The sequence below is a fragment of the Silene latifolia genome, chromosome 2, assembly GCF_048544455.1.
Source record: "Silene latifolia isolate original U9 population chromosome 2, ASM4854445v1, whole genome shotgun sequence".
Classification (NCBI taxonomy): Eukaryota; Viridiplantae; Streptophyta; class Magnoliopsida; order Caryophyllales; family Caryophyllaceae; genus Silene; species Silene latifolia.
In genome coordinates, this window is record NC_133527.1 from 3907355 (window position 1) to 3930113 (window position 22759).

Here is a 22759-nt window from a genome sequence, read left to right on the forward strand (position 1 = left end):
ATCCTTGGAACGATTATGTCATCTCGCGTGTGAAATCGCTCAATCACTAAGCGGCTTGCATCCAAACCAGTTCAGAAAATTTCCGATTCTACGTGAATCTAAACGCATGCATCCAAGCTAAAAACATTTATTTATTTATAATTAAAAACCTCGCAATTTTGTGTGAATCGTCTTCCAGTTTACTCTAGAACATAATTTCTCCGAGTGAGTATGTGAATTTTCTCAGAGCAAATGAGGCGGTTCAAAATTATGTCAGACCAGGCAGCTCAGAGTAAATCACCCTCTTGACAAATTGACGAACGCACCTTGGTTTTCCGACCAACATGAATGTACTACTGACATTGCGACATATACAGAAAAACAGAAGGATATCGTGTATCTATGACCGGGCATTTTATTGAATTACCGAATAAATGAGAGAAAACAGAAATGTGGGAAGTTCGTAAAGTAACAGCAATTCCGGAGTATCACTGTTGAATCAAAACAACTTAATACAACAAGACGGATGTGTACCATTGCCTAGATTTTATAGAGCTCAAGGGCCAGCTGCTTCAACATGATGTATCTTTCTTTATAATGCAACTGATGCAGCTTTTTGTGAGACGCCGTTGGTCTGGACTATATTTGAAGCTGGCGGCTGCTTCCCATTGTTCGGAGCATAAACAATTTCTTCTTCTGAAGGAGGGTATGATCTCCCACTGCCACGTACGAGATCTTTGATGGCGTCCTTCAGCTCTTGATCCTTTAGCAAAGACTCTAATGTAACATGGGCACCTAACAATTTAAAAGTGAGATAGTCAGGAATATTTCACTTTAAAAAAAAAAAAAAAAAAAAAAAAAAAAAAAAAACTAAATATTTCAAACTTTTATCTAAACGTATGCTTTGAAGACGTATTTCAAGTATCCATGTACTCGTATGGCCATACCCATATCGTGATTTCTGAATACGTGCCTCAAAAACAGGAGTATGTAGCCATACCCGTCTGTCTTTAACGTTTGTGAACTATAACATTGAAACTCAATACTACACGATGGCGCATATCACTTTCCTTAACAGCTAAGGAGTTTTCTGAAACCAAACGGTAAGAGAGCTTCAACTTACGGTATCTCCAGTAATGCTTAGGATTAGTGGGATCATTGATCGTCTCCTCTTTAGCAGGCCGATCTGTGTAATCCTCCTTCAAGGCCAGCAAGTCCTGTGGAGAACAAAGAGGGAGTTTCATAAGTCATTCTATTTTTCCTATGTTATTTTCCCTTTAGTTGAAACTTGAAAGACGGATTTGTGTGTACCTGAAGGGGGAAAATGGCCCACATTGAAGGAGCTTCGAAATGCTGACGCAAGATGAAATGAGCTATCTCTGGAAGACATTGACTAGGTGGAAGCTTATTTGACCCTACCACTGTCTTAAAGAATCTCCGCCTCCTATCTTCATCTTCTTCCCACCAAGCGCGCAAAGTGGAGCAATCATGGCATGATGGAGCACACACCTGATAATAATTGTGAATTATATTTGAATAAGCAGCTTGGTCGAGGTTTTTCACCATTAATCTCTCTACATACATGTACAATGTTAAATCTGCCATGTTTTATTTATCCGAGCAACAATTTTCCTATTATCTTATTAAGAAAGCTGTAAGTACTGTCTGTCGTGAGAAAATAACAGGCAACGAGGACAATGTAACTAATGAGGTCTTGAGACCTCATAGTGTTGAAAATACAATGACGTTTACGTAGCTACATTTGTCCAAGGCCTCATAATAAAAAAAGAAAACAAATAACAACTAAACTTAATATGACTCCGTACTCGAGCAATGAGCATCATGGGAAATGATAATAAGTGTGGACAACTTACTGTCATGTAGCCATACTGGGAAGGGATACCGAATTCCAGATCAGATTCATTTGGCATACGTTGAATTCGTAAGCCTATTAAGCCAAGCTCTTGCATAACCTGCAGCATTAGAAGTTTTAGAACTTGTTCAAGACCACATTGATAAAAGCTGAAAGAGAGAGGATTTCAACTCAGCAGGTTTAAATAACTTACAGGGTGAACACATGAAGGAATTAGGCCAAGATCTTCACCACATGCAAGCATATCTGATGAATCAAGGAGGACTGGCAAAGTCTTCAGAGCATTCTGTCGCCAAAGGTTTTCTTGGCGATGGAAATAGTAATCATAATATAATCTTCTTAATACATTTTTGCTGTAAGAAAAAGAAAAAAGAAAAAAGTTATGAATGGTCATCACTCATCATCATGGTGTTGAACATCACGATTAAAACTATCCAACCACGCTCAAGAAATGCAACATTGATTTCTTCTCTAATTCACGACAGTGCAACACTACATACGACGATAATTTTCAAGCCTTCTCAATCCAGATAACACAATTGTTTATGTCTCTTCCTATCTCTCACTCAAAAAAGTCTTCCTGATTTTTGCCATCCCTTTTTTTTACGCTTCTCAGTTTTTCAGCAACCGTGCTTCAATGTACTATTTATGTTCTCCATTATCTCCTCTTTTTCATTGTTGTCTCACCTCACAAGCAATGCCTTCATACATGTACGTAGACCCCAATTATTTTAAGATTAAGGCTTCATGTTGTTGAATCACTCGAACGTACCTCAATTTGGTCATCAGCTTAACATTTATGAATGATCAAACCTTAACTAGAAGGAAAGCTATCATTAAATGTCCTTGAAAGATGAAATTTTTAGAGTACAATTAAAAAATGATTAGAAATTTCAACTTATGGAACTAAATTACCTGTGATCATCTAGATCTTTGAAACTAGTAGTGTCCTCGAGATTGAACCGAGGGTAGAATTTCCTAGCATCTTCAGGATCTTTGATCAGAACAACATTCTGCAAGATATTTTTCAAAAAACTGATATTTATATAAACTCAAAAGAATTACTATATAGCAATGAAATTTTCAGCCTATTATTGCGCTTCATACCCGCAAAAGATCAAAAAGACCGAGTCTCAGCTTGGCTTCATTTCCTAATAGCAACGATTTCTCTGCACACTCCTTAAGCTTGTTAGCAATCTTCTTTTCAGTGTTGCAATCTTCCTTGAACTGAAAGGTCAAAATAATTATCAGCATCATCTTGATTACAAAAACTGACAAAGATACAAATAAACTACGAACTACACCTGTTTAAATTTTTTACATCAATTTATCTGTTCCTGAGTCCCTCGACAAGTTAATTCTGCTGTACTAATTGGATGAGTGACTGCTGTCTCTGGACATGTTCGTCATTGAAATATTAACACTGACTGACTGACATAAACTACAACGCTGACAGCTATACCTCATATAGCCCCTTCTGGCATTCATTTAGGAAAAGAGACGCGATAACTGTCCAAGTCGAACCAAAAGTTTCCTGTAAAAAGAAACAAATGAAGATTAAGAACTAAGTATTACAACAAGACACAATCCAATGGACCAAAAGAACATGAAATGCATGAAAACAATCAAAGACTAGGCCCATCAGAAATCATAACCTGCAAAAATTCTTGACGTACGTAAGGACGACTTAGCCTATCAAAATCCCATATTCCCTCTTGTTCAAGCTCTTCCTGTAAGCCAACAGCATTAGTTAATTAGCTAGCTCCTAATTTTATTATCTTGTCACTGAAGTTAGGTGTGTAATAATGTAACATAATATCATCCTTGGAAGAACAAGCACAAAATTGCTCTAACCTGGCTTAAAGGTATCGATGGTCGAAACTTTCCAACAAGACCAGTCAAAGCATGTTCTGGGAGTTCCCAAATTCGAAAGAAACCCAGTACGTGATCGATCCTATATGCTGTGAAGTATTTTGCCATCTAAGCATAGAAAGGAGAAGAAACAGAAATTTATGATTGTAAGTGAAAAAAAAAATATACAGACAGACAGTGAAATAATTATTAGGTTTCCCATAAACCTGAGTCAGCCGTCCTCGCCACCATGCATAGTTGTCTTTTGACATCTCCTCCCAGTTGTAGGTTGGGAAACCCCAATTCTGCCCATTCTTATCAAAATAATCAGGAGGTGCTCCAGTTGACGTGTTCATCCGAAACAAGCTCGGATAGACCCAGGTATCAACACTATTTCTGTCAACACCAATTGGGAGGTCTCCTTTTAACACTACTCCTTTTCTCCTTGCATATTCAGCTGCTTCTGACAACTGCAACGACATTTCCACATTATATAGCTAGATCCGAACGTAGCTAACAATATTCTATCAAATAAAGTTCAAGCCTTTTAGTTCACCTGTGAGTGCAGGTGGTATTGAATGTAATAGTGAAAACAGATGATGTTGTATTGGGGACTGTCTTCTGAAACTAGCTTCTCCAGCTGTGCAAGATGAAAACTTCATCAGTTTTTCACCTAAATCATGCGATTTGCTTAAAACTAGCTGAGCTGCTGCTTTATGAAGCAGCACGCCCCTATATTAGAAACAATAGAACCAGGAAGCAAAAAGAAATACCCGTAGTATATTACCTTATCTTCTGTAAAATGTGAAAAGCGGCCCCACTGACTATGATCTGAGGTTTCGAAGAAATCACGCAGAAAACAGAAGGCTGCATAAGGTTTTAGCCATTCCTTTACATCAAAGGTAATGAGTTAGGATGAGAGGACCAAAAAAATTGAGAGCATGCAATTTAACCTTCTAACTTTTACATTCAAATGAAATGACTAAAGAGTAACAAGGATAACCTCATTTTCAGAAAAGTACTTCAGAAAAGACTCGGACTTGAGTATTTGGTCCTTCTCCAAGGAGAAAATTTTCTTAGCAAGTGCGAGTTTGGTGGCCATTGTCGCCTCATAATCAACATCCTGTGGAGTTATCAATTATAACTTCCATAAGGAACTTGATTTTCATTTAAATTAATTTCACGCCGTGTGTCAAAAAAAAACAAGGAAAAATAAACTACACAGAAGCTTCTGAGTTACATATGATAAATAGTTAATACATAAAAGGGTACCTTTAAATCCAGTCTCTGCTTTTCCTTCTCTATCTCTTGCTGCAGGAATAGAATAACAAGTTGACCAAGTAAGAAATTTCCAAACGAAGTAGGATGTGAAGGGGACAAGCGGCTATATCATTATAATTACATTTAAAACTAAATTTTGTTGCAAGAACGTAAAGAAAATGGACTTAAGAGGACCTTGATTTCGTCAGGGATATTCTTTGAAAGTGCTTGGACTCGCAGGTACAAGGGATGCAATGCAAATACAGACAAAGAGCTGCAAGACCAAGAGGCAAAAAAGTAAGCTTCTCTGGGAAAATGAAATTAATGAATGCTAAATTGCCAACTAACTACTCCTTATGTTACGAAAGGAGCCATGAAAATATTATCAGCTTATAGTGGCACAATATTTAGTCTCAAATAAAGTACATTAAACTTAGTGACACGGAAATAAACGAAAGAATGGAATAGTAATCATCTTAAGCGTAATGTTCTTCCTCCATAAATGGCAGAAAACATAAGGACTTCAAAGTGATTATTTGTGCAGCTTTAGTTTCAAGTTTACCTGTAGGGGTATGAATCCCACCACATCCCATTCACAGACGTATCATTGATTGGTAGAAGTTGCACTAAGTGAAAGCCTGATGCAACAGCCCAGTCAACAAGTAACTTCAGGTCAAGAAACTCCCCCACACCAACATCTTCTTCTGATCGGAGGGAGAACATAGGAATTGCCATGCCCGAACCACGCCATGGCATTTCCTAAAATTAGAATCAATCCGCTTAATCTCTAGACCAACGAGCCAAAATGATACGCCATAATTTCTTTATTCGATAGCTTACCCTAAGCATCCCATCCGAGAGAAAGATGTATCTTGCTTTGTTGTTCAAGGTTTCCAATGACAGCTCCCTATTTGAACCGATTTCAATAGAGAACTTCCCAGCCTTATCATATTTGCCGTATCTGTATGTGTAAAATAGTAAAGGAACCGAACGATAATACCAGAAGAGAGGAGTAAAAAAAACCACCTATAACTTAAACAAGCCAATAAAACTGAGGTGGGTAAACCAATATTGACAAGAGCTAAAGATGTCCTTTCTAAAGACCTCAAAAGGATATTTTAAAGGAAAATCTGTTACTTCCATGACACAGTCAGCTTGCCATACAGAATCTCCAGCGTAGCTAAGTCTAACTCCATCCTCAGCCTTCCATTGTCCAAGCTTTTGAGAACTTCCGATCACAGAAACCTGCGAATATTAAACACACACTGTCAATTTCAACTGCAGCCCCGACAGCAGAGAAAGGAAGAGAATGGTAGACTTACAGTTGTTCCTTCTTCTATATTGGGGCAGCGAATCTTGAAATGCACAAGGAATGAATCTGTCCAAGATAATTAAACAATTAATTTAACAGAAATTAGAGACCGGTAGGCGGTAGCTAATAGCAAATTGACAAACACAATGTGCACGAGAAAGAAATTACCTTCAAGCCCTAACTTGTTCTGTAAGACACCAACGGGTCTCTCTATGGCCAGTTTAGAAGTATTGCGAAAAATGACGTTCTTAAATGCACTTCTGAAAGGTAGATCATCTGAAGCAGTCTGTGTTCCCAATGCCAAGGCATAGTTTTAGATTATAGTCAATTAATCAGTTCCAGTAATCTCGATCATCATATAATCTACACCATTAATCAGCCCGGTAGAAGACACAGCTCTCCTTAACAAAGGCGGTAAATTTTAAAGAGCATCCACCAGCAAAACCAAGCAAGCATGAGCAACATATATTAGACTAACTACACGTAGAACACACTTGCTGAAAAGTGGAACAATCTAACAAGTATAACAGGCGGTATCCTGTAACATTCAGTCTTTCAATTGTTGGTTTTCTTTTCACATGTTTAGTTCTCTCTAGAGTCTTAAATTCTTATTCATACATTCACAAGTCCAAGATAAACCCCGAAAATGCAATCTGACACTCAAATGTCACACGAGCATAGTCATCTACCAGTAACATATCTGGTTATGTAAGCAATTGGCCTAATCTGCAAGCTTGCATCAATTTGGCTGTTGTCCATATCAATATAACAAAACTACACCCGCATGAAGGCAGCCATTTCATTATAGGAGCTGTTAACACAAATTTCACCTCCAATGTCTATAGATGATTTTGACTTGAATAAACCTAATTCAGCTATATGAAACAACGATGCCATCAACGAAAGGATGGAGACCGAAAAGGTTCACGGAGAACTTTACCTGCCAGAGGTCATGAAGCTCTACTATCTCCCCATCCTGAACACTCTCTGGCAATATAAATTTCCTCTTTTGTCCCATTTCACATCTCAGCACATTTTTATCATCATCCACCACATAATAACTGTACTCACATTCAAGCCCGCTTGGAACTTCGACACTTCCATGCCAAATGAGCTCACTTCCATGATTTGTTGGAGTCAACACAAACCCCCTTTTGACATTCCATGAACCAAGCAATGGAACTGAACCACACACAAGTAGGCTCTGACCCCAGTGAGTAAAGTATGGTATTCTGAAGCTAACAGTCACTGATTTGATTGCATTGTCATCGGAAAACAATCCGAAATTCACCATCTTTTCAAATATATGGGGGCTTCAATAACAATAATCTAGCATTTACACAAAAGAAACATGGTTAATTAAGTATACTCCTAAGTCCTACCCTTTCAGCGGCTACAGACCGCCAGCTATGTTACTCCGACACTTCACTTTGGTCACATGTTGCGTGTCCCATATCAGATACTTCAATATCGCCGTGTCTGATATTGAAGCCGAGTCGGAGTAACATGGACTGCCACTCTGCCAGTAAATGCAAATCTTGAAACTGTTCTCAAACTTGAATCAATAAGCTTAATTACAGCAAACTAAGAACAAATGATAAACTAACAACAATTTTGGGAAATTGGGCATTCTATAAAGCTATCCAATCATAGCAAAGATAAGAAAATCTAACATTGATCAAACCATATTAAAAAAATCACAATTTCACCAGAAAAAGGTAGCAAAAGACTGAAAAATACCCACTTAACAAAAAGGTTAAAAATATTGATTTATCAATAAAATAACCATGTTTGGGAATTCCAGTCTCATTACATTCCGCTGCTAAAATTCCAACAATTAAAAAACCCCAATAATACACAAACTATACAAAGATTACAACTTTTACCAACTTATGCACAGAATGACACTAGTAATCTTGATTACCCAGAAAAGGTGGCAAAAAAAAGTGAAAAAGTTCAAAATCCCAAAATGATGCAGAAGATGCCCAATTATTACAAATAAGCAGTAATTATCGTGTAAGATCGTCTCATTCTATGTATAAAAATACTCATTTATTAATAGTGACAAATGAATGTTTAACCAATAAAAATACCGTCTCATAATGTAAAAGCGTCTTATAATTAAAGTACCTGTTAATTGGAGCAGAACCCAACTCAAAGTTGACAGCTTTATGATCAAGTTCTCAACTTTCGAACCTGAACACAAAAATGCAAGATTTTTATGAGCAAAAAAAGTATAATTATAGCAAAAAGTAGGCATAAAAACTCAAAAAGGTTGACAGTGAAACGAGTGAAAGGTGCAAAATTAGCAATCACACAAAATTAAGGGAAAAAACACAAATAATACTCAACTTGGTTGAAGATATTTTTTCATGTGATAGCATGAATTTTGTGGAAATAATAATGACTAGTGAGAGTGTGATACTCCTAGAAGTGAGGGAAATAGTATCATCAACCAAATGAATATTACAAATTGTTGTTTGTTGTTGATTGTAATCACGGGAAAGGGACAAGTGGTTTGTTGTGTGTCGTGAATTGATGAGTGATGATAGTCGATATGATATGGTATGATATGATATTGGAAACGGAAAATTCACGTGGTACCCTAACACTTTGCCATTTTGTACGTGGTACCCAACTTTTTAAGTTTGTGTACATGATACCCTTCATGTTTGATTTTCATGCACAACATGCCCTTTTGTCACTATTAGAAAACTCGATTGCGCATAACCCTTAGACCGGAATTTAGAATCGGCCAATTTTTTTCCTAAAATGATTATCTCGTCATAATCTACGATTTGTGAAAAAAAAATTGTCGACTGACATTTTATAGGGCTTTTTTTAACGAAAATATCAAATCAACCATATCTTCGATCTTAAATTTCCAAATAACCATATTCGTTTTATCATTTTATAGATCTCGAAGAGGTAATCAATTTGAAAAAAAAAATAGTCAATTCCGATTTCTGGTCTATGATTTATGCTCAATTGAAAATTTTAAGAACGATAAAAAGGGCACGTTGTGCTTAAAAAATCAAATCTCAAGGATATCATGTGCACAAACTTAAAAAGTTGGGTACCACGTGCAAAATGGCAAAGTTCGAGGGTACCACGTGAATTTTCCGTATTGGAAATGATATGAAACGGGTTAGTTTCGGTTTTAATGGAGTGAAATTTGAAGACCATTTTTTATGCTCTCTTCTTTCAAATCAAAGGTTACATTTGACTTTTTTGCACTATTTATGATTGTATAGAATCTTTTGTATTATTAGTAATGTACAAGAAAAAACATAGTCATGCGAGATCTTGTTTGATTCATCGTTTGAATGTTATAAGAATATCAAGTTTTTATAATTTTTAATAATGCGTAACTAAAGATATTCACGTTGCAAAACGCGTCTCGGCAAGCGTAATAATGTCAAATGTAACCTTTGATTTGGATGGGAGGGAGTACTTAATTTCAGGTACGATTCAGTTCAGTTCCATCTATTTTTCAGCTCCATTAAATTTATGTCAATTCAGTTCTTCTCTTTTCAACCAAAAAAACAAGGTAATGAATTGTAGCGAGGGAGAGCTTGAGATCGGCTAAAAATGAATGGGTTGAACCGTTGAAGGGAGAATAACATCTATCGAGCCTTTGTGTGCTTCTTGAAGTGTTAAAAAATGGTTGTAGTATATAGTACTCGGAGTAGCTAGTAGCTACTAACATTAACATATGCTTAAGAATGAATACGAAAATAAATATACGGAGTAATTAATAAAGTTAAATATTGTGGTCTCTAACCATTCTGAAATGGAATACAATAATCAATTGAGTACATTTTAACATCCGATTCTACATGAAATTTAATTCAAAACAACCCAAATGATAACTTTTAATTAGTTGACATGATATTAAAAATAAGAATTTGGGTATTGAAAAGTAATTGAGATGGCATTGGTATATGTGACAATGTGAAGATTGAAGAACAGTAGGCAGGCGACCAACAATGGGCACTCATTTGATATCTTATCTTTTGCATCTAGTTTGACAAAAGTAACTTATCATTTTCCCCATCAATTCTCCCTTGTGACGGTCACAATTTGCGACGGACAAATGTGACCACTTTTTGATAAAATGTAACCACTTAATTACTGTTCAAAAACTGTCACTTTTTTTTTTATAAAAAAATGGTCACATTTTTTCAGAAACTGGTGATATTTGGCCCGTCGCAAATGTGAATAGTGTTTGTGACGGAATAGTACCCGTCACAAATGAGAATTGGTGCTTTTTCCCTCGTAATGTTCCTCGTAATTAGCTTTCATTTTCATTTTTACCATACATGTAGATTTAAAATTTGTTCAATAATAGAAAGACTTCCATCATAAAAGTCAATATGGTAGTGATTTATTAATACTCTTATATAAGTTGTGTCATCCTAAAAGTTTAAAAAATGCCTACAAAAATCGAGCCAAAATTCTCTCCATTTCCTAAAAAGAAATGAAGAGGCCATTACCTATCAACGGCCCAGTTTGTATCCTATCAACATCGAACGGTTCACGATTTCTGCATAAAAATAAAGGGTTAATAAAATATAGATGAGATAATATTATTAAATGGGTTTGTGAGAGGAAATGGAGAGAAAATAAATGCAGAGGAAATGGAGAGAAAATAAATGCAGAGGATCCTTATTGACAAAAATCATCATGATATGTTATTTTGGTCTGATAAGGAGTATCTGAGTATCTCGTATCGATAGTTAAGACAATTACCATGATATGTGTAACTTCAGTAATTAACTCCTAAACTAAGATAGGATCAACAAACAACACTATAGAATCTTAAGACCATCCCCAAGCAGAAGGTCACGCTAACTGAGTCACCGACATTTTAACCCTTAATCTCTCCTTATTTATTTTGACCCACTTTCACTCTCTCAAGCAGAAGGTCACGACCTAGGTCACCAACGAAATCATTTTTTCACTTTTCAATCATTTTCCAATTCATACCCCGCCAAAAACTCTCATATTTTTTCAATTATTATTTATTAACCAATAAGAGGGCGCCACCTACATTTTCCCGCATAATACAATCAATAATGCATATATTTATGCTCTAAAACCCCTTGATTAGCAAGTCAATGAGGATTTCAATATCATAGCTAGACATGTATTGCGGTATTTTGTAGTTTGATTTTTATGTTCCCCCATAATACAATCAATAATGCATTGATTTATTTTACATTTAATTTATAAAAGAAGAAACAATCTAAAAAAGTCCTCCTAGCTTCTTGTCGGGTGAAAACAATTTGCGAGCCGAGCGCGAGCCACATTTCCAATGTCGAGCTCGAATTGTATCCCATGATTCTCAAGGCCGACTAGTTCGAGCTTGAGTTGATCAGCCCCATGCTCGTGTAGAATTTAGACTCGTTATCACCCATATGTACTACCGGTGGGCCTACATGGCAAAACAAAACTATAGAACAATACACGTCCAAACTTAGCCCAATCATGAGCTCAGATACCTTATGTTGAAGGAACAAACAAATCAATCTGAATCTTCTCCATTAACTCTCAACAGTTTATAATTTTTAGATATTATCCCAAAATAATTTAACGGTCACAATATTAAGTAATGAATGATGTTTTGTAGTCGAAATAATATACTAAAATGTACTCCGTATCTGTTAGAGGTAATGAACCATTACTTTTTGAGGTAATGAAGAATGTCCATAGGTTTCTTTCCGACCAATTGGATTAGGCTTATCGTATACGTTATAATTAGTTGTATAAGTTTATGGTAAAACTTAAAAATGACTTATAAAACAAATTCATATCAAAAGCTCTCATGTAAAATCATCGTATTGTATAGACCGAACTAAAATATCTATACAAAAAACTAACCTATACATTAATTTGTTGTGTTAGAAAAATGCACTAAAAAAAGTGTCTCACGTGGTTAGTTCATGTGTCAATTGCAGTTAGAGGTAGCCACTCTAACAAGTCGGCCAAGGTTTGCCTAAATCGACAGCTGGGTCGCCAGCGGCATAGCCACCTGACCCATTCCTAAACCAAACTACCCTAGCCTCCAAAAAAAAGGTCCAATTCGATATGCCCAACTCGACTTGACCTAGGCACATGCCGATTCAGAATCAAGCACGAACCAATACGACCGGCCCTTCCCACTTACCCCCATTTCGGCCTAGCCCAACCTAAATCCGACCCGTGACCACCTCTAATATTTGTATTGTAGTAATTTCAACATGGGCCTTAATCACAGTCAATGAATCATGAACCATCTAAACCCAACCCATTTCTCAACCCACCGGACCGAACCCATATATTATTTTAATCCTATTTTTACCCACTATATCTGCCACGTAGATAAATAATTTTTTTTTTTAAATCTAAATTAAGTCTACAACTACTATATAAACCCCTCAAAATTTTCCCCACTCTATTCGTAAGCTCACGAACTTCTCTCTTTCATTCTACCTTCAAAATTTTCGATCAAATTCCTCAATTTCTTCAATTTTTGTTCGTCATTTTAGTGTTCGTTTTGCGAAATCATGGGCGGAAGAGCTGTAGTTTCCGATGACGAAGGTATGAATTTTTCTCAATTTTTCTGCGATTTTGTTTTATGTTTTTGTTGTTATTGTTGGTGTTTTGAAACCCTAATTTATCGTATTGTTCGATTATATGAATGAATTGATGAATGGATTGATGAAATTTGTGTAGAGGAATTCGAGGTTCAGGATGATGAGAGAGAGCAAGAGGAGGACGCGGAGGATCTCGAAGACGGCGATGTTGGAGGCGGTGGCGGTGGTGGTGATGAGGACGACGACGACGAAGACGGTTAGGGTTTTCTATTGATTTTGCTTTAATTTTGTTTAATTTAGGGGTTTTTGTATGAGTTTTGAGTATTTGCAGTTTCATTTGATTATGATTGTTTTTGTTAGGGTTTTTCATTTAATAATTAGGTGCTTTTGTATGTTTCTTGATGCATTTGAGGGGTTTTTGTATGAATTTTTGAGTTTCCGCAGTTTCATTTGATTATGATTGTTTTGGTGGTTTCTAATTTAATAATTAGGTGCTTTTGTGTGATCTTTGATGTATTTGAGGGTTTTTTGTGTGATTTTTAATGATTTTTGAGTTTTTGAAGTTGCATTTGATTATGATTGTCTTGGTTAGGGACTTAGGGTTCTACTTGGATAATAGGTTTTTTTTTGGGTGGACTGGGTAAATCAGTGATTATAGATGATTTGTGTGCTCCGTCTATAATTGATTTATTCGTTGTAGTACTAATCTATAGGGATTAGTGGCTCTTTCGTAAGTTTTACAAGGTCGGAACATTTTTGTTTCATGATTTGGGTTGAAAGATGAAAACTTCATGGTTGGCGGACCTGACTCCATTAGCATGTAAATTTTTATTTGATTTCCACGATTTGAGTGGAAAGAGGTCATTTTTTTCAGGTTTGACTGGTGCAACTCTTGTTACGAGCGAAGCAAGCCTATGTGATTCATGTGAGGGTTTCGTTTGTTAAGAATGTGGGGTTTATGCGCATAAGGGCTTAACTGCCCAAAAAAGTTTTTGGAGGGGCAAATAATTGATTTGTATAGTCACAGAAGTGGTTCAGTAACTAACACAGTTTTGTCTCGATAAAATTGAAAATATATAGCACTTTGACCTAATAAAGTTGCATTAAATTCCCTCGATGGTCTTATCTGACCTAGTTAACTAACTCATAAAATGCATTCGAGTATTCAACAAGCTAACTATTGAATTGGTGACTAGCTTAAATGTTCAACACTTTGACCTAAAGAAGTTGTCTACCGAAGTATGAAGTATGGAGAAGTTTGGATTGTATTCTTTAACATCCTTTGATATTAGTTTTCTTTACATGGCATGGTATTTTTGGATAAAATATACTTCTAGTAAATGATTTAGGCGTTCTCTGATTTTTCTGATATTTGTAGAACTGTAAATTGAGCTTTTTTTCCCCAGGTAAGAGGCTCTTCAATGTTATGCGCTTTCTCAAACCCTTGTTTTGTATTGTGTTTGACCTGTCTTTAATGTATTGTGTTTTGCCTGTCTTTAACGTACTTTATTGAACCTGTGTTTGGTATTGCGTTTGTCTTGACGGACAATAACTTGCTCTGGCAGAAGAAGGGCCAGATGAGTATGAAAAAGACGACTTTATTGTTGAGGAGGACGAAGATGAGGATCAGCCTGGTGAAGAAGATAGGGAAGATGACGATGATGATGAGAGGCGTAAAAAGAAGAAAAGAAAAAAGAAGTAAATGGTTCTTTGAGAAAATTCAAGTATTGCGATCTTTCGTCACCCTATCTTTGCTCAGTAGATCTTTTAACTCATTTCAGGGATTTTCAACTTGATGAGGATGACTTGCAACTACTGGAGGATGCCAATATTCCTGTTTCTCGTAAAGCTGCTAGTGTAAGCGACGTTTTCTTGTGCTTAGCCTTTTTGACGGGTGCTAGTTAATTTTACTTCTGTTGTCCTCTTTTTTTTTTTCTTTTTTCTTTTTACTTTTTCAAATCTATGAAATATGATTTGGATTTTAACAGGACAAAAAGTTTAAAAGACTGAAGAAAGCTCGTGGGGATGCTGAGGGTGGGCATTCTGGGTTTTCTGATGAAGAGGAGTTTGCTGGTTCTAAAAAAGGTGGAGGGAGAGGGGAGGAGCAGGTTCACCGTTCCTTATTTGATGATGATGATGGTGAAATTTCTTCTCAACTTGGACATTGTAGCTTTCTTTTTTTATTTGTTATTTCTTTAAAAATGTTGTGATGTGTTATCTGTGTCACAGGAGATGCCATTGAGGATATCCGTGAAGAGTATGATGAGCAGCAAGAGGAGGAGGACGTAGACATGGTTGATGAAGATGATATGGCTGATTTTATTGTTGAAGAAGAAGATGTTGATGAGACGGGGGCCCCCGTGAGGTATGGGGTTATCTCTTATTTCTATTGTATTGAATCTCAGCGAAGGTCACGGTTGCGATATCGGTTGTCGCTGTCTAATCTCGCTTGCTTTGGACAATAATCTACCAAACGTGGTTGGAGTAACCTCCCAAACCTTCATAACTCAGTTGCTCATTGGTTTTGTGGCTTATCATTAAAACTATGCTTATTTTTCTATGTTTAGACTGGTTGTGTATACCTTTGACCAAGTCGTGGTTGACCTCCACTGATTAACATTTAGGCGGCGTAAGGTGAAGAAGAAGAAATTTAACCCATCTACTGGGGTTTCATCATCCGCTATTCAGGAAGCCCAGGAGATTTTTGGAGATGTCGAGGAACTTCTCAATCAGCGACGGCTGAACCTGGATAGATCTATGATTTATGATGAGACTAGCGGAAGGAGACTTGAAGATGAGTTCGAACCCAGCGTTCTCATAAGAAATAAAATGAGACCGGAGGATGAACTAATCAGGGAGATTGATATACCAGAGAGAATTCAGGTTTGTAAACTCACATCAACCTTGTTTATATTGATGTCCGCTTGTGCTGTTCACACTGTCAACCTGTATAATACTATTGGGTCTTCTGATCACTGCACTTGATGATAGGTGAGTGAGAAGAGTACAGGTCCTCCTTCCACTGATGTTGGTGCAATCAAAGCAGAGGCCACATGGATTAGGAAGCAGCTGGAATCTGCTGTAGTTCCTGTTTTAGTGAAGATGTCAGCACTTGGAGAGCAGGAGGTTGAAGAGTTGGAGGATCATATTAGAAATTTTTTGAACTTCGTACATGTTCAGAAACTTGATGTGAGTGGCAGAACTAGCAGCTTCTTTCATAATTGTCTGTTCTTGTTTACTTAGGTGGCTAACTGTTTCTGTTTTGCTTCTTTAGCTCCCTTTCATTTCCATGTATCGCAAGGAGGACATTTTCAGTTTGTTGAAAGATCCAGAAAAAGGTGAAAACTTTAGTCGTGATGGACTGAAGTGGCACAAGGTAAATATTCAATCAGAACAGTTACGATTGTAGTTTTTGCGCCTCTTTTGTGCTGAAGTAAATGACTGTTGAGTTTGCAGGTGCTTTGGGCTGTTCGAGATTTGGATACAAAGTGGCTGCTTCTTCAAAAGCGAAAGACTGCTCTGTTGGCGTACTACAATAAAAGGTTCGAGGAAGAATCTCGTAGAATATATGATGAGACTAGACTTAGTTTGAACCAGCAGCTCTTTGTCTCGATTCTTCATATGTTGGAGGAAGCAGAATCTGAAAGGGAAGTTGACGATGTTGACGCGAAATTCAATTTGCATTTTCCTTCTGGAGAGGCAGGAGTGGATGAGGGACAGCAGAAAAAACCTAAGCGAAAATCCATTTATGCTATATGCAATAAAGCTGGTTTGTGGGAGGTTGCCAGCAAGTTCGGCTGCAGTTCTGAGCAGTTTGGGATGCAGATCTCGTTGGAATCAACGGTAAGCTTCAACATTGGTGAATACTAATTTGGCCTTCGAATTCGTTTTTTTGTTTCTTTTTTTTTTTTTTTTTTTTGTTTCTGAAATTCTATTTTTCTGCTGCTTGCAGAGAGTGGATGAACCTGAGGACCGGAAGGAGACACCTGAAGAGGTGGCTTCAAATTTTACCTGTGCCATGTTTGACTCTCCTCAAAGTGTCTTAAAAGGTGCAAGACACATGGTATGTGTATGGATAATTTATTGGGCGTAGCAAAAGGTTATTACGGTCAGGTCATTTCGGGTTTATTATACGTTTTGGATCAGGTCTATTTTAGATGTATGGATAAAAATAAAGTGTTTGGCAAAATTACATATAAAAACGAGGGTTTGGCAATGGGTTCTTTATTTAAATGTGGTTAATGTTAAACATGACTTAAATTTAGTCGTTTCGGATAAGTTCGGCCCTTTATGATCTGATCAATTGCGGGTAGGATGCTCTCTGGCTGGGTCATTTCAGGCCGGGTTAATTTAGGGTCTATATATGTCTTGGCCATGTCGGGTCAATTGAGATTTCAGGTTGGGTTACTTCATAGTATTGGGTCGACTTATTTGGGTTGTTCAGTTTTGTCAGGTCTTTATATCTTTGTAAAAAAAGTTTATTACACCTCGGCTGTATACTAAATGGTTTGTGACTATGCCAGGCAGCAGTGGAGATAAGCTGTGAGCCTCGTGTGAAAAAACATTTTCGTAGTATATACTTTGACAATGTGACGGTGTCAACATGTCCTACAACTGATGGGAATACTGTCATAGATGCTTTCCATCAATTTGCTGGTGTGAAGTGGTTACGAAACAAACCTTTAAACAAATTTGAGGATGCCCAATGGCTTCTTATCCAAAAGGCAGAAGAGGAAAAGCTTCTGCAAGTCACTATCAAATTGCCAGAGGAAATACTTAATAAACTAGTAAACGATTCTCAGGAGAAGTACCTTAGTTGTGGTGTAAGCAGGTCTGCTCAGCTGTGGAATGAGCAGAGGAAACTGATACTAGAGGACGCAATTTTTAATTTTATTCTGCCAGCGCTTGAAAAGGAAGCAAGGTTGCTTTTGACTAGCAGGTCCAAGAACCGCTTGCTAATGGAATATGGCAAACGGTTGTGGGATAAAGTATCTGTGGCTCCATATCGTCGTAAAGAGAGAGAGATGAGCTCAGATGATGAGGTAGCTCCTAGGGTCATGGCTTGTTGTTGGGGTCCTGGAAAGCCAGCAAACACTTTTGTGATGTTGGATTCATTTGGAGAGATTGTTGATGTGCTAGAGGCTGGTTCAATAAGCTTGAAGTCTCATAATGCAGCTGACCAGCAGCGTAAAAAACATGACCAGCAAAATCTGTTACGGTTTATGACAGAACACCAACCTGAGGTTGTTGTCTTGGGTGCTGTGAATTTGTCTTGCACTAGGCTGAAGGATGATATTTATGAGGTACGCTTTGTTCAGTTGATAGACTGTACCTTGGTGAATGTAAATGCGAAGATTAGTGTTGTTCCTCTTGTCGATTAATCCTGATGAAATTTTTTCTTGAAAATTTGGAATAGGATCATGGAATAATGAAAGTTTAGAAATCTATTCACCCTTTTTTTGAAGTGTCTTTACCCTTGGTTTGGATAGCAAACATGGAGGGGTTTGTAGGGAAGGGATGGCGAAAAAGAATGAAGCAATGAAGTTCGTCCTCCAAATCTTTCCTATTTTAATTTGTAGGAGTGTAAACGGATTTCTTCATTTCCCTCCTCGCTAAATTACTTCTACCCAACTTGATAACTAAACAAGGAAATTTAGTCTCTTTTTCTAAAAATTCGTTCATCTAAGTAGAGGATTAGCGGATCTAGTTAAAAGTCTAAAACTATCATCCAGCTTGTGAAATTATAACATTGTTTCAAGACATTTTTTTTTGTCTTTGTTGCTATGCGGCAAAGCTAATGATAGTTTAGCTTTGCTAAGTAGCTTCACACTTTTGTGATCAATGACATACGAAGCTGTCCGTTTTGTCCGCTGACGGAGATATTACTCTTGCTGATTTTTTCTGTTACTTAATATCATATTTGTTTTCTCTTCAGACTGTCTTTTAACCTATTTGTCTTCTCTTCAGATTGTTTTTAAGATGGTTGAAGAAAATCCTAGGGATGTCGGCCAGGACATGGATGGATTGAGTGTTCTCTACGGAGATGAATCTTTGCCTCGTCTCTATGAAAATTCTCAAATATCCTCTGAGCAGATCCCTGGTCAGCGAGGTAAATATAGCCAAAATTGTTATGTGAATTCCTATTTTTAGCTCTTGACAAAGTCAAACTTTTCACCTCTTTCCATCTCAGGCATTGTAAAACGAGCTGTTGCTTTAGGACGGTATCTTCAAAATCCATTAGCTATGGTTGCTTCACTCTGTGGTACTGAACAGGAAGTATTGTCATGGAAACTCAATCCTCTAGAGAGCTTTCTTAATAATGATGAGAAATACGGGATGGTGGAACAGATAATGGTTGATGTTACTAATCAGGTGGGCATTGATCTCAATTTGGCTGCAAATCATGAATGGTTATTTACCCCATTGCAGTTTATCTCTGGTCTTGGACCGTGTAAAGCAGCCTCCTTACAGAGGTCATTGGTTAGGTCCGGGGCAATTGTCACTCGAAAAGACTTACTGACTAATCATGGACTTGGAAGAAAGGTATTCATCAGTGCGGCTGGTTTCCTGCGTGTTAGACGCAGTGGTCTAGTTGTTAGTAGCAACCAATTTGTTGATGTCTTGGATGATACAAGAATACATCCGGAGTCCTATGCTCTCGCACAGGAAATGGCAAAAGATATATACAGGGTAATAATTGGTGATGATAATTTGGATGATGATGATGCAATCGAGATGGCAATTGAGCATCTTAGAGATAAACCAGTTGCCCTTAAGTCTTTTAATGTTGATTTGTATGCTAGGGATACAGATCGAGAGTCTAAGATAGAGACCTTGCATGCTATTAAACTGGAGTTGATGCAAGGGTTCCAAGAGTGGCGTAAGAAATATGAAGAGCTTTCCCAGGAAGAGGAGTTTTATCTGATATCTGGTGAGACTGATGATACTCTTTGTGAAGGACGAATTGTCCAAGCTACTGTTCGCAGGGTGCAACCGCAGCGAGCCATATGTGGCATGGAATCAGGGTTAACCGGTATGCTTACAAGGGAGGAATATTCAGATGATTGGAGGGATGATTTAACTGAGAAGTTGCATGAGGGTGACGTTCTTACTTGTAAGATCAAATCAATCCTGAAAAATAGGTATCAGGTGTTCTTAACCTGCAGAGAGAAGGATATGAGAAATAATATACATGATAATGTAGTCCTTGATCCTTACTATCATGAAGATCGAAGCAGCTTACAAAGTGAACAAGAAAAGGCACGTAAAGATAAAGAGCTTGCAGTAAAACGTTTTAAGCCAAGGATGATCGTCCATCCTCGCTTTCAGAATATCACAGCTGATGAAGCAATGAAGGTATGTGTGCAGGAAAATAGCATGTAGCGTTGTTCTGTGCGCCCTTGTGGTTTGTAGTCTCTCGTTTCTTTGACATACTATCTTTTTGCTGAATCAGTCAAACTTCTAAATTAATTTTGAGCTTCTTGATATAAATGTATGTTCGACGTGAAAGCCCAATTTTGTCAAGTGCTCCAAGATATCCTCTTTTTTGCTATCTTATTTTCGGACAGTAATCTTATTCATTAAACCGAGTTCAGATGCATCTCTCTTTTTGTCCCATCGCTCTTAATTGTCCTCCCTTCATCTGTGTACAGTTATTAGCAGACAAGGATCCTGGTGAAAGCATAATTCGTCCAAGTTCTCGTGGTCCATCTTATTTGACGCTGACTCTCAAGATTTACGAAGGCGTGTTTGCTCACAAGGATATAATTGAGGGCGGAAAAGATCACAAAGATATCACAAGCTTGCTTCGCATAGGGAAAACTTTGAAAATAGGGGACGACATTTTTGAGGATTTGGACGAGGTTAGTAAAGGTTTATGGTAAAATCTGCTCATATTTCATTTGGCCCTCTGATCATATTCCTTGACACTTGTAATTTTGCTGGGAAGATTTTTTGATGTCTAGCTGTCAGTTTGTCACCATGTTTTTTCATAACTTCTGGGCGTAACATCATCTCCTCTTATGAGACGGGTTTCTAATTTGGTGTTAGCTAGTAAAATATTCACCTGTCACTGGGTATTTTTTTTTTGGGGTTCTGGAACAGGTATATTATATGTACACTGGATTTTTAAGCTGATTTGTCCGTTTGTTCACATCACCTTGAACATATTGTGTTTGTTTCTTTGTTCTACAGGTTATGGACCGTTACATTGATCCCTTAGTCGGGCATCTAAAAGCAATGCTGAGTTATAGGAAGTTTCGGACGGGGACAAAAGCAGAAGTCGACGAGGACCTTAAGACTTACAAGTTTAAGCACCCAAATATGATAGCTTACTGCTTTGGCATTTCTCATGAGCATCCTGGCACCTTTATTCTTACTTACATACGAAGCTCTAATCCTCACCATGAGTATATTGGTCTATACCCTAAAGGATTTAAATTCCGCAAGAGGATGTTTGAGGACATTAACAGGCTTGTGGCATATTTCCAGAGGCATATTAATGACCCACCAGTCCATGAGTCATTATCTATCCAATCAGTTGCTGCTATGGTGCCAATGCGTAGTCCTGCAACCAGTGGTTTCTCTGGTGGACGGGGTGGCTCTGGTGGTAGGGATGGTGGATATCGAGGATCTTCAGACAGAGATCATTCTTCTCATGGGGGTAGATCAGGTACTCATCTCAGATCAATTATGACTTCCAACTCTTTTTATTGTCTTCTTGCTATAGCATTTACCGTACCATGTAGATCGTTGCATATATTGCCTTTGTTAGTGCAAGATCTTCAATTAACATTGGTGTTAAATGTTACGAGTATTATTCTTCCCCTATTGACCAGAGTCCAAAATAGATGGCACTGTTTTCTTTATTTGATTTTTATTGCCTCCTTTGGAGGCGTAAGCTCGCTTTATACAATCCAATGATGGGGATCAACCAAGAGTAGCCTAATTCATTATGAATACGGCACACATCCGATAAGGGATATGCTCTTATAAAAAGAGTGTTATGTTCATATTCGTTGGGCGATCGAGTGAATCGGATAACCAGAGCTGTCTCCCTCTGATACAAACAAATTGAACACATTTCAAAATTTTCAAAAATCTTTGCTTGATATATGAGTAATGACGTTTCTTATTTTGTAGGTCGAAATGATAACAGAAGCAGTGGGCGAGATGGGCATCCTAGTGGTGCGCCAAGGCCATATGATGCAGGGCGTGAACGTGGAGCACGTGGGCGTGACCACTCAGATCGGCGAGATTCTGGCTATGGTGGATCGAGATGGAGTTCAGACAACAAAGAAGTGAACAAGAATTGGGAAACCTTCCCAGGTGCCAAAGTACAGAACGCCCCCGGTGAGGAGGCATTTCCGGGTGGTTGGGGAGGCAGTAGCGGTGTCGGTGGAAGTAGTAGTGGAGATGGAGCTTGGGGAGGTAGTAGCGATGTCGGTGGAGGAGCGGGAGTTGGTGGTTGGGGAGACACCAACGATGTGAGTGGAGGTGGAGGTGGCAGTGGGGGTTGGGAGGGAGATGAACCTAGTACTAAAGGCAGCTCTAAGGGATGGTAGTGGCGGTGGTGGTGTTGGCGGAGGCAGTGGATGGTAATCCATCCAATCGCTTGCGCCCGGCTAAATGACATAATTATGTCATAACAAAGATCCTTTCTTGTATTCTTATATTTTGATTTTGTAGGTTGCAGAAATGTTTTTAATAACACTACCATCTTTGCAAATATGTATCTTAGTAGTTTCAAATTTTACATGAAATTGCAGGCATTTTAGCATGCTATAATCCTTTTTACGTGGTGTTTTAGTGTCGTATATATATAATAAATGTTCGATATATACCTGTACTTTTCGTCGACACTGCTAAAATTGAGGCCTGCAAATTTTACTGCTGCGCTTATGCTGA

The 22759-nt window shown here is 37.8% G+C and overlaps 2 protein-coding genes across 2 annotated transcripts; one reads left to right on the plus strand and one right to left on the minus strand.

The window, feature by feature from the left end:
• Positions 1 to 369: 369 nt before the first annotated feature.
• LOC141642041 (4-alpha-glucanotransferase DPE2) lies at positions 370 to 8800 on the minus strand. The gene is made up of 24 exons (XM_074450702.1): positions 8628 to 8800; positions 8406 to 8471; positions 7216 to 7604; positions 6444 to 6561; positions 6286 to 6341; positions 6078 to 6208; positions 5804 to 5927; positions 5526 to 5722; positions 5159 to 5237; positions 4976 to 5014; positions 4707 to 4826; positions 4491 to 4592; positions 4260 to 4343; positions 3931 to 4173; positions 3707 to 3832; positions 3508 to 3582; positions 3315 to 3386; positions 2960 to 3079; positions 2768 to 2865; positions 2046 to 2205; positions 1854 to 1952; positions 1291 to 1488; positions 1103 to 1196; positions 370 to 774 (listed from the first exon to the last, which is right to left on the minus strand). The coding sequence occupies exons 3-24, from the start codon at positions 7567 to 7569 to the stop codon at positions 572 to 574; spliced, it is 2892 nt and encodes a 963-aa protein (XP_074306803.1). The 5' UTR covers positions 7570 to 7604; positions 8406 to 8471; positions 8628 to 8800; the 3' UTR covers positions 370 to 571.
• A 3887-nt stretch (positions 8801 to 12687) lies between these two features.
• Positions 12688 to 22690, plus strand: LOC141642045 (transcription elongation factor SPT6-like). Its single transcript, XM_074450709.1, has 17 exons — positions 12688 to 12857; positions 12993 to 13109; positions 14419 to 14551; positions 14635 to 14710; positions 14842 to 14992; positions 15083 to 15218; positions 15478 to 15736; positions 15845 to 16042; positions 16128 to 16229; positions 16310 to 16696; positions 16806 to 16916; positions 17377 to 18156; positions 18821 to 18962; positions 19044 to 20209; positions 20506 to 20715; positions 21047 to 21524; positions 21995 to 22690. The coding sequence occupies exons 1-17, from the start codon at positions 12824 to 12826 to the stop codon at positions 22414 to 22416; spliced, it is 4902 nt and encodes a 1633-aa protein (XP_074306810.1). The 5' UTR covers positions 12688 to 12823; the 3' UTR covers positions 22417 to 22690.
• Positions 22691 to 22759: the final 69 nt, after the last annotated feature.

What these genes read in the sequence shown, in the direction of transcription:
- LOC141642041 (XM_074450702.1), bottom strand. Translation starts at nt 7,569, where the DNA reads ATGGTGAATTTCGGATTGTTTTCCGATGACAATGCAATCAAATCAGTG. An exon ending in GAACAAGTTAGGGCTTGAAG is followed by an intron (nt 6,342 to 6,443) that starts GTAATTTCTTTC and finishes TATCTTGGACAG; the next exon opens with ATTCATTCCTTGTGCATTTC. An exon ending in GGCGAGGACGGCTGACTCAG is followed by an intron (nt 3,833 to 3,930) that starts GTTTATGGGAAA and finishes TTCTATGCTTAG; the next exon opens with ATGGCAAAATACTTCACAGC.
- LOC141642045 (XM_074450709.1), top strand. Translation starts at nt 12,824, where the DNA reads ATGGGCGGAAGAGCTGTAGTTTCCGATGACGAAG. An exon ending in AGATCTCGTTGGAATCAACG is followed by an intron (nt 16,697 to 16,805) that starts GTAAGCTTCAAC and finishes TGCTGCTTGCAG; the next exon opens with AGAGTGGATGAACCTGAGGA. An exon ending in TTTTTGAGGATTTGGACGAG is followed by an intron (nt 20,716 to 21,046) that starts GTTAGTAAAGGT and finishes TTTGTTCTACAG; the next exon opens with GTTATGGACCGTTACATTGA.